The 10,135-nt window shown below is 59.6% G+C and overlaps 2 protein-coding genes across 2 annotated transcripts; one reads left to right on the top strand and one right to left on the bottom strand.

Annotated features, from left to right (window-relative positions):
• Positions 1-2,479: 2,479 nt before the first annotated feature.
• On the bottom strand, positions 2,480-6,139 carry LOC135457811 (high affinity immunoglobulin gamma Fc receptor I-like). Its single transcript, XM_064732584.1, has 9 exons — positions 6,061-6,139; positions 5,372-5,392; positions 5,062-5,283; positions 4,574-4,831; positions 4,196-4,486; positions 3,554-3,871; positions 3,399-3,486; positions 2,836-2,915; positions 2,480-2,750 (listed from the first exon to the last, which is right to left on the bottom strand). Exons 1-9 carry the CDS (start codon positions 6,107-6,109, stop codon positions 2,641-2,643), a joined length of 1,437 nt encoding a protein of 478 aa, XP_064588654.1. The 5' UTR covers positions 6,110-6,139; the 3' UTR covers positions 2,480-2,640.
• A 2,736-nt stretch (positions 6,140-8,875) lies between these two features.
• On the top strand, positions 8,876-9,452 carry LOC135457840 (transgelin-2-like). The gene is made up of 2 exons (XM_064732620.1): positions 8,876-8,973; positions 9,056-9,452. The coding sequence occupies exons 1-2, from the start codon at positions 8,879-8,881 to the stop codon at positions 9,195-9,197; spliced, it is 237 nt and encodes a 78-aa protein (XP_064588690.1). The 5' UTR covers positions 8,876-8,878; the 3' UTR covers positions 9,198-9,452.
• Positions 9,453-10,135: the final 683 nt, after the last annotated feature.

Here is a 10,135-nt window from a genome sequence, read left to right as displayed (position 1 = left end):
TGCCCAGCCCCAGGTGGCAGCCAGCACCTGAGGGTCCCCCCTGCCCCCTTGGCTTTGATTCTGGCAGCTTTAGAGCTGCTGCAGAGGTGAGAATTCTGTGGGGGAAAAAGGCTTTGGCTGTGGTTTGCTCAGCCCTGCAAGAAGCACAAAACAACAAAGGCAGCCCAAGCAGTTCCTCTGCGAGCCTTTGATGGTTTCCAGAGCAGGGCTGGCTGGAAATCCCCACTGCAATGGCTGTTGTGGGGATACCAGTCCAGAAATGCAGCAATTGATCATTTGTTCCTCTTGGTAAGGGACTGTGAGAACCACAAAACTACTGCCCAACCCACAGCATTCTGTTCAACATCCTGACCTGGACCCTCCTTCTTGAACAAAACCCGCAGCCTTCTGGAACCTCATGGAAAGAATGTTTGGGTTTGGGATGTGTGTCTGCCAGATAAGAGGGAAAAGTGTGGGAATACCGAGCAGGGGCTCTGCCCACAGCTGTGCTGGGGCTGTGGGGAGTGACCCTGTCTGGATTCCAGGTGTCCCAAAAGCTGCTCCATCCCTGCCCTCCTCACCTGACTTAAAGGCTGAGGGTTTGCAGGAATTGTGGTTTAAAGCCACCAGAGGTGCTGCTGTGGACCTGAGACCTGCCTGGGGTCAGGCTCTGCCTTCCGTCTGTTATGAACAAAAATTCAGTTAATATTTTTTTTGTGAGAAAGAGTTACAGGGACGCAGCCAGGTCTCTGTCTCTGCCAGGGTTCTTGGTGCTTTGTTATTGTAATCACGGGTCGTTGTAGCTTATCTCCTCTTTTGTATTAGTAAAAGGCCTGGCTGGGTGGGTGGATGGCCCTTCCCCGAGGCTGTGCTCTCTTCCAGCATAGGGAAGACACCTGAGAGGGTGGTGGGGGTTATGCAAAGTGACTCCAAAAACCAGCAGGCTTTGAGACCTCGACTCCAAAATGCAACGAGAAAACCCTAAAAACAACGAGCCACCTAAGAATTGAGAGACTAAAGTGATGTCCAGACGTGAGGAGCCAAGTGCTGAGCCTGCAGAGATGCGGAGCCCCTCAGGCCCTGAGCAGAGAGTCGTCCCGACGCCAGGACCAGGCAGGACCGAATCAGGGAAACCAAGGTCTGACAGGGACATCACGCCCTAAAGGCTCCCACGAGGACTGGATCCCCCGGCTCTGCCCCCAGTGGACAGAGCTGCGCATATCCTCCTCCTCTGAGTCACCCTGGGAGACACGACGGGGACTGCAGCCCTGCCGAGCCGCCCAATCCTGAGCTGATCACTTTTAATAAAGGCATTAAAAAGGAGAAGAAGTCCCCTGGCAATGTTTATTTCACGTCCATTTGGGATCATGGAGAGTGGATGTGGGAGTTGTGCAGGCCGTGTGCCTGGCCCCGGGACACTGCTACGCTGCCAGTGGGCACTGGGATCCAACCTGCTGCCTTGGCGGCTTCTGCCCGCTGCCGGTGGTGGTGCCGGGACCGATGGGTGCCCGTGAGTTTGCAAAAGGAGCGATTTCCCCTCCTGCCTCCCGACCTTGGCCGCCATGGCCCCTGAGGGGATGGAGCTGGACCGGGGCGCCCCCTGCTGGCCGGGAGTGCTCCCTGCAGCGCCCCCTGCTGGCTGCGGTTATAACTGCCGCAAAAACCAACCGAGCTGAGCGGGAGGGAAAGTTCTGGGTTTGTGTTGTTTGTTCTGTTCTGGTTTATAAATTTCCCAGTAAAGAGCTGGTATTCCTTTTCCTACAGTTCTGCCTTGAAACCCCATCATCTTTGAGATTATAAAGAATTTTTTATATGGGTCTTCTTTCTATTCCAGGAACATTCCCACTTTCCTTGGCAGACATTTCTCATTTAAAGGAGTTGCCACTTTCTGGGTTCCAGCGTGGATGGGACAGACACCCCAAATGAAGACACGGTCAGGGACTTGGCCACCTCATGCTCTGCCTTTTAAGCCACTTGGGCCGCCAAGGGCCCTCTCCCCAGATGGCACTTCTGGTCACCCAGCCACTGAGGAGCTGGCTTGGTCAAAGCATCACGCTGTCCCCAGTGTGCCATGGCTGACAGACTGATGGACAGACAGGGCCGTGTCTCTCACCAAAAGCAAGGCCTGACCCACCCCTGCCATACACAGGTGTTCCAAAATGTCTCCAGACATCAAACATTTCCTGTCTCTGACACCCCACCCTGTGCCATGGCATGATCCCAACTGCCCTGGCAATGGGAGAGGCTCCGGAACCCCCCCAGGGACTTTGTGTCACCCTGGTGTGGGGAACACGGCAGAGGAGGGGTTTGGGACAGGGGACGAGAGAATCCAGAGCCTCCATCAGAGCAAGGAAGATCCAGGGCCCTACCAGGTTCCTCTGGTGGAGGAAATGTGCTGGGGGGATTATTTGGGGTTTGTTCCTTATTGGGAGCTTTCCCTGGAAATTGTTCCTTGTGTGACCATTTGGACTCTGAACCTTGTTCCTGTTTCTGTTGGTTTTATTCTCTCTCATTGCTGTTTCAGGAAATTGTTCTTCTCTCAGCCCTTTGGGATCTTTGTGCCTCCACAAGGAGGTTGAGGAGCAATTTTTTAGTGGCAGCACACACACGAGTGGGTGCCCATGGGTGGGGACCCTCAGTGCCCCCCAGTTCCCCCCAGTCTCACAGCACATTCCCGTAGATGTCACCGGGTTCCTGCGATCGCCCCTGGTGTCCCCTCAGCTCCGCGTAGGTCACCTGGGGATCCTGGAGGGTGGTGGCACCGGGGGACGCTGCGAGAGACACGGGCTGTGGGATCTGGGTGGGGTGACACTGGTGGGTGACGTGTCCCTCTGTGTGTGTCCCCCCCGTACTCACCCTCTGCCCTCTTGGTGACCACGACGTGGGTGTACAGCACCTCCCCCTCCTCTGGGGGGGCCGGGGGATCCGGGGGGGCCCTGAGGGAATAAAGGGGATGTGGGGGAGGGAATGGGAGGTCTTGGGGGTTGGGGTAAAAGGGGAGAGTGTGGTTTGAGCCCCCACTCACCTTTCCTGGTGCTTCCTGGCAGCTGCAGAGAAAAGAAGGGAGGGGTGACTGTGGGGTCCCAAGGGCCCTGAATCCTCTCATGATTCCTGAACCCCCATGGGACCCTCAATTCCCCTCAGGATCCCCAAGAATTTCTGGAGCCCCCCAGAACTCAATGCCCCTGACCAACTCAGCCTCAAGAACCCAAAGCCCAACAGGGACAGAGACCCCCCCCAAACGCCCCCAGGGCCCCTGAAAGAATCCCCAACATCCCTGCAGGACCCTCCAGCACCTCCCCAAACCCTCCAGGACCACCAGACAGGGTGACAATTCTGGGGCTGTGGGTGCTGCCCTATAGCTCCCCAACTTTGTGGGTCTCTACAGCTCCCTGGGACCCCCGTCCCCCCATTGTCACCCACCCACACGGTGCCACCGGTGCCAGGCCACAATGGCACCCACGAGCAGGAGCAGGAACAAAAGGGCCCCACTGACCCCTGCGGCCACTGCAAGAAACAGAGGGGGACACATCAGGGTCACCCATCAGCCCAGGGGTGCTGCACCCCCAGTGACCCTGAGTGACCCCACCTGTGACCCAGGGTGAGCCAGGTGTCACCTCCAGTGCCAGCTCAGGGCTGAATGCCCGGAACACGCGGTGCCCGTCCTGTCCCAGCTGGTTGGTGGCCACGCACTGGTAGGTGCCCGAATGTCCCACATCGATGTCCCTGAGCTCCAGGAGGGGACCCCGGGCCACCTCGTGCCCGTTGTGCAGCCAGGTGAAGGTGACAGGGGCTGAGCCCACCTGCACTGAGCAGCGCAGGGTCACGTTGTCACCTGTGTGCACCTGGTGTGCCAGGGGACCGGGGGTGATGGTGGCATTGGCCACGGGCACTGTGGGGACACAGGACAGAGGGTGATGGTGGCATTGGCCACGGGCACTGCGGGGACACAGGACAGAGGGTGATGGTGGCATTGGCCACGGGGACACAGACAGGGCTGAGGGCACAGGGAGGAGCTGGCAGCCGGTGTGGGGGGATAGGGACAATGGGGATGGGTGTGATGGGGGATGTCAGGGATGGGGTCACACCAAGGAGGGGTGAGGGGACACAGGGCAGAGGTGGGAGGACACAAGGAATGTGTCAAGGGGACATGCAGGTCCCAACCAGGGGACTGGGGAGGGATGTGAGGGCTCCCCGTGCCCATCCCCGCACTCACTGTGCACGGTCACCGTGACGCGGAGCCGGGCGCTGCTCTTCCGCACGGTCCCACCCTGGGACTGCGCCTCACAGCTGTAATTCCCCGAGTGGGAGACCCCCACGGCGGGCAGCAGCAGCTGCGGGGACCCCTGCGGGCCCCCCAGCACCCGCCCGTCCTGATAGAACAGGTACAGGAGGGGGGCTGGGGGCCGCAGGGGGCTGGGGGTGCTGCGGCAGCTGAGAGTCAGGGGGGACCCCTCGGTGATCTCGGGGGGACCCTCCAGCACCAGCACTGGCACCGAGAAGAGCTCTGGAAGGAGAGGGGAGGGGATTTGTGAGCCTGAATCCCTGGGGAGGGGCTGTGGGGGTGTCGGGGTGGGGGCTGTGGGGGGCTCACCGTGCACTGTCACTGTCACCGGCGCTGACTCCTTCCACGCCCAGGATTCCACCCAGCCCTTGCAGCTGTAGCGGCCGCTGTGGTTCAGCTGCAGAGGGGACAGGGACAGCTCTGTGCCATCGGGGAGCCCCCTCAGTTCTGTCCCCTCTCGGTAGAAGGACACCGAGGTGACCGTGTGGTTCTGCCAGCCCCGGCAGCGCAGTGTCACCGTGTCCCCCTCCAGCAGTGCCCGCACCGGCACCTGCAGCACCAGCCAGTCTGGGGACAGAGGGGACCTGTCACACCCGATGGCACCAGGACCCCCCATTGGAGGGTCCAGAGCACCAGGGGTCCCCAGTTCCTGCACTGGGATCCCCTCAACACTGGGATGTCCCCAGAGCAGGGGACAGGCTCTGGTCACACAGGAGGTGACCCATGGAGCGGAGCCCACCCAGAGCCCTCGGGGTCCCTGCAGGTGCCAGACTGGGGACACCCAATCCTCCCCTCACCGTTTGAGACTTTCACAGGGGGGCTGAGCCCGGTGTCGGGTCTGTCACACGTGTAGGTGCCTTTCTCGGTGACAGTGATGTGGTCAGGTCCCTTCTGCCCCCAGCGCTTCCCATCCTTGTACCAGGTGGTGGCACCGGAGCCCTGGCAGGTCAGTGTCACCCGGTCCCACAGCACCGCCGGCCTCCAGGGGGGCTCCACCAGGAGCTGGGTGGTCTGGGCACCTGTGGGTGACAGGGGACACCAGCCTGCCAGGGCCAGTGCAGGGCTGGGGACAGCGGGGTGGGGTCATGGCATCCCCCGAGGACTCACCAGCGAGGCCGAGGGTCTGGGCTGGAAGGGAGAAGGGACAGGGCTCAGTGGGGGTGGCACTGCAGGGACAGTGGCACCCTGGTTACAGGGTGTGCAGACTGTCCCTAACTGTCCCCATGGGGTCAGCAGTTCTTGTGGGAAAGTGTGCCTGGGTGGTCCCCAAAAGATTCGGTGAGGCCAGGGGGACACGTTTGTGTCACAGCCACCTGTGCACCACATCCCTGTGGCACAGACACCTTGGGAACGGGGACACCGAGGCCACCCTGGGCTGAGGGTGGGGACACTGTGGACACCACGGGCACAAGGACACCATGGACACAGCCCATGCTGGCCCAGGTCACCCCCACCAGCTCATGATCCCATCCCCATGATCCCATCCCCATGGCCACATCCTCACTGTTCTTGTCCCCTTCTGTCCCTGCATCCCAGTTCCCTTGTCCCTATCCCCAGAGCTACCTGAGCCCAAAGGTGCAGTCTCCACATTCCTTTCCCCACCTTCATCCCCACATTCCCATCCCCAAATTCCTGTCCCCCTGTTCCTGTCCCCAAAGCCACCCTACATCCCCAGTCCCACCAAGGTCCACTGTGGGTATCATGGACTGGCACTGCTGGCATTGGGGACCTCAGGGTACCCCACACCCTCCCTGTGCCACCTCCTCTCCCCATTCCCAGGGTGTCAGGGCACTCACCCCACAGGAGCAGCGCCACCTTCCCGGCCATCCCGATGTCCCCAGCCATGTGCACTGGCTGTCACTCACTGCCCAGGGGGTGGCTGTCCCATGGGTGGTGGCTTTTCGGATAAAGGGGAAGGAAAGGTCACGTTTCGTCCTCCGTGTTGGTGGTGGCCCTTGGTGGGGGCAGGGTGGCCGCAAGCACAGGGCCATGGGGATGTGGCCGTGGGGACAGGCTGTGGGTAGGGTGGGGACAGTGTGGGGACAAGGCTGGGGGGGACAAGGTGTAATATGGGGTTCCCAGGAGTGGGGGGCTCAGAGGGTTTGGGGTACCCAGGCAATGGGTGCCCAGGGTAATGGGGGGGTCCCTGGGAATGGGGGTGCCCAGGGCTGGGGGGACTCAGGGATGGCAGTGCCAGGGGAACGTGGGCTCCAGGGATTTGGGGTCAGGGGATGGGGATGCTGGGGGAATGTGGGTTCCCGTGGGAATTGGGGGTCCTGGGACAATCAAGGTCCTGGGAAAGGAGGATTTAAAGGGCACGGAATGGACAGGAGAGGGTTCCTTGGGAATGGGGTGCTGGGCCATGGAGATCCTGGGGAATGGCAGTGCTGGGATGGGGGTCCCAGGCATGGTGGGACACAAGGAATGGGGGTCCCATGGTTGGGGTTCCAGGGGAATGGAGGTGCCTGGGAAGGGCAGTGGCTGGGTGGGCCAGTGGGTCTGAGCTCCTTCCCTGGGTGTCTCAGATTTTGGGGTGACCCAGGGCCCAGCAAAGCGCCCTTGGGGTGCTCATTTCCTGGGCAGACATCACTTGAGGGTCCTGAGTAGCTTTGCTTCTGTGCCCTCTCCCACCCTTGAATTTTTCATCTCTTTATTTCTCTTATTTCCTTATTTTCCTCATTTTTGTGCCATGTTCCCTCACCCCCAGTTCCTGGCTCAGCAATCCCGGGGAGCACCTGAGCAGGGAACAGGCTGGGGGGACGCAGGGGAGGGGGAAAATGGGGAATGGGGGGTGCAGGAAAGGGTGGGAAGGCTGTGGGGGATGGAGATGTTGGGCTGTGCTCTCTTAACAGTTTCACTTCCTTTGTCCTGGACAAGAAGGGAGAGGCCATTTGTGCTGAGAGCCAGATGGTAAAGCAGGGGGTTCTGTTCTGGGGGGGCACATCCAGGATGTCCTTTCCTGGGAGGATCCTGTCCCAGGGGGTGACACATCCTGGCATGGGGGGACCTTTACCAAGGGCTGGCGGTTCCAGAAATGTCCCTGCACATTCCTGGCCGGGTGCCTGTCCCAGGGGTGGCACATCCTGGGGACCCCTGTCAAGGCAAGCGTGGGGCCCAGCCATGGCCCAGCCCCACTGCCCAGGGATGGCCATTGCCCAGCCCTGCTCTGCCCAGCCCCAGGGGGCAGCCAGCACCTGAGGGTCCCCCCTGCCCCCTTGGCTTTGATTCTGGCAGCTTTAGAGCTGCTGCAGAGGTGAGAATTGTGTGGCAGAAAAAGTCTTTGGCTGTGGTTTGCCCAGCCCTGCAAGAAGCACAAAACAACAAAGGCAGCCCAAGCAGTTCCTCTGCGAGCCTTTGATGGTTTCCAGAGCAGGGCTGGCTGGAAATGCCCACTGCAATGGCAGTTGTGGGGATACCAGTCCAGAAATGCAGCAATTGATCATTTGTTCCTCTTGGTAAGGGACTGTGAGAACCACAAAACTACTGCACAACCCACAGCATTCTGTTCAACATCCTGACCTGGACCCTCCTTCTTGAACAAAACCCGCAGCCTTCTGGAACCTCATGGAAAGAATGTTTGGGTTTGGGATGTGTGTCTGCCAGATAAGAGGGAAAAGTGTGGGAATACCGAGCAGGGGCTCTGCTCCCGGCCATGGTGGGGCTGTGGGGAGTGACCCTGTGTGGATTCCAGGTGTCCCCAAAGCTGCTCCATCCCTGCCCTCCTCACCTGAGGGAAAGGCTGAGGGTTTGCAGGAATTGTGGTGTAAAGCCACCAGAGGGGCTGCTGTGGACCCGAGACCTGCCTGTGGTCAGGCACTGCCTTCCGTCTGTTATGAACAAAAATTTGGTTAATATTTTTTTGTGAGAAAGTGTTACAGGGACGCAGCCAGGTCTCTGTCTCTGCCAGGGTTCTTGGTGCTTTGTTATTGTAATCACGGGTCGTTGTAGCTTATCTCCTCTTTTGTATTAGTAAAAGGCCTGGCTGGGTGGGGTGGATGGCCCTTCCCCGAGGCTGTGCTCTCTTCCAGCATAGGGAAGACACCTGAGAGGGTGGGGGGGGTTATGCAAAGTGACTCCAAAGACCAGCATGCTTTGAGACCTCGACTCCAAAATGCAACGAGAAAACCCTAAAAACAACGAGCCACCTAAGAATTGAGAGACTACAGTGATGTCCAGACGTGAGGAGCCAAGTGCTGAGCCTGCAGAGATGCAGAGCCCCTCTCGCCCTGAGCAGAGAGTTGTCCTGACGCCAGGACAAAGCTGGACAGAACCAGGGAAACCAAGATCTGACGGGGACATCACGCCCTAAAGGCTCCCACGAGGACTGGATCCCCCGGCTCTGCCCCCAGTGGACAGAGCTGCGCATATCCTCCTCCTCTGAGTCGCCCTGGGAGACACGACAGGGACTGCAGCCCTGCCGAGCCGCCCAATCCTGAGCTGATCACTTTTAATAAAAGCATTAAAAAGGGGAAGAAGTCTCCTGGCCCTGTTTATGTCATTCCAGACCGTGGATCTCTTGGAGGGTGAGTGACCCGGAGGCCGTGGGGTGGGGATGGGGATGGAGATGGAGATTGAGCCAGAGCTGAGCCTGCTGTGGATCCTCCAGGGAAGAACATGGCGTGCGTGCAGAGGACCCTGATGAACCTGGGCAGCCTGGCCGTGGCCAAGGGTGACGGGCTCTTCGTGGGAGACCCCAACTGGTTCCCCAAGTAGGTGCAGGGGTGTGCTGGAGGGGCAGGAGGCCGGGCTGGGGGGGTCCTTTGGGGGTGCTGACAGCCGCTGTGCCCGCAGGAAGTCGCAGGAGAACCGGCGCGTCTTCTCCGAGGACAAGCTGAAGGAGGGGCAGAGCGTCATCGGGCTGCAGATGGGCACCAACCGGGGCGCCTCGCAGGCTGGCATGACGGGCTACGGGATGCCCCGCCAGATCCTCTGAGCCCCTCCGGACCCCCCAGGCCTCTGCGTGCCAGGGGGCCCCCCCAAAACTGCCTTAACCCCCGCCTTGGACCAGCCGGGTGCCCCCCGGCCCCAGTTTTGTCAGGACCAAAGTAATTTTTTATTATTATTATTTGGCTGGGTGGGCGCTGTGCCCACCCCACCGCCCCGCAGTGCCTTGGGGGCTGCTGGAGGGCCCCCCCAGCGTGTTGGGGAGCAACCCCTGTGCCCCAATAAACGGATCCACTTCTTTCCAGGCTTGGATGGTCGTGATTTGGGGCTGGGGGAGGGCAGGGGGGTCCTGCTGGGTTACAAAGGGGGGGGATCCCGGTTTGAGGGTGCAGAGACCCCATGGCCGCGTGGAGGGGCGGGGCCACGACAAAGGGGGCGGGGTCAGCAAGGACTGGGCGGGGCAAGAGGAAAGGGGGCGGGGCTGAGTTGTCGCTGTATCACAGCGCCCCCTGCTGGCCGGGAGCGCTCCCTGCATCGCCCCCTTCTGGCCGCAGCTATAACTGCACCAAATCTGAAAAAGCAGATTTTTTTCCTCTGGTTTTGTGTTGTTTGTTCTGTTTCTTTTCTACTGCAGAGCTGTTATGCCCTTTTCTACATTTTTTCCCGTATTTTTGAAGTTCTAATAATTTGGAGCACGGGCTCTTCTTTTCGGTTCCTGCCCTCCTTGGCAGAAATTTGTCTTTCAAAGCAAGACACAGAGGATGGAAAGAATTCCACCCCCATTTCTTGGGGGCAGTTGAGAGGTGGCCCCCAGGAGTCCAAAGGTAGCCAAAACCATTTTGTTTGGGAGCAATCCTCGGATGTTTGTTATTGATAACAAAGGACTGGGCCAATGAGTGAAACTCACCAGCTGTGGCTTGATTAAAATGACCTAAAACCTTCAGAACACAAAATAAATAGGAAAGATGGAAAATTCCGGGGTCTTGC

Source organism: Zonotrichia leucophrys, chromosome 25, assembly GCF_028769735.1.
Source record: "Zonotrichia leucophrys gambelii isolate GWCS_2022_RI chromosome 25, RI_Zleu_2.0, whole genome shotgun sequence".
NCBI lineage: Eukaryota > Metazoa > Chordata > Aves > Passeriformes > Passerellidae > Zonotrichia > Zonotrichia leucophrys.
This window is presented reverse-complemented; position numbering and strand designations above follow the sequence as displayed.

Excerpts from the sequence above, each read along its gene's own strand:
- LOC135457811 (XM_064732584.1), bottom strand. The coding sequence starts at position 6,109 with ATGGCTGGGGACATCGGGATGGCCGGGAAGGTGGCGCTGCTCCTGTGG. Across the intron at positions 3,872-4,195 it reads CGTCACGGTGACCGTGCACA|TGCCCGTGGCCAATGCCACC; the intron begins GTGAGTGCGGGG and ends GTGTCCCCACAG. Across the intron at positions 3,487-3,553 it reads CACAGGTGGGGTCACTCAGG|TGGCCGCAGGGGTCAGTGGG; the intron begins GTCACTGGGGGT and ends TGTTTCTTGCAG.
- LOC135457840 (XM_064732620.1), top strand. The coding sequence starts at position 8,879 with ATGGCGTGCGTGCAGAGGACCCTGATGAACCTGGGCAGCCTGGCCGTG. Across the intron at positions 8,974-9,055 it reads GACCCCAACTGGTTCCCCAA|GAAGTCGCAGGAGAACCGGC; the intron begins GTAGGTGCAGGG and ends CTGTGCCCGCAG.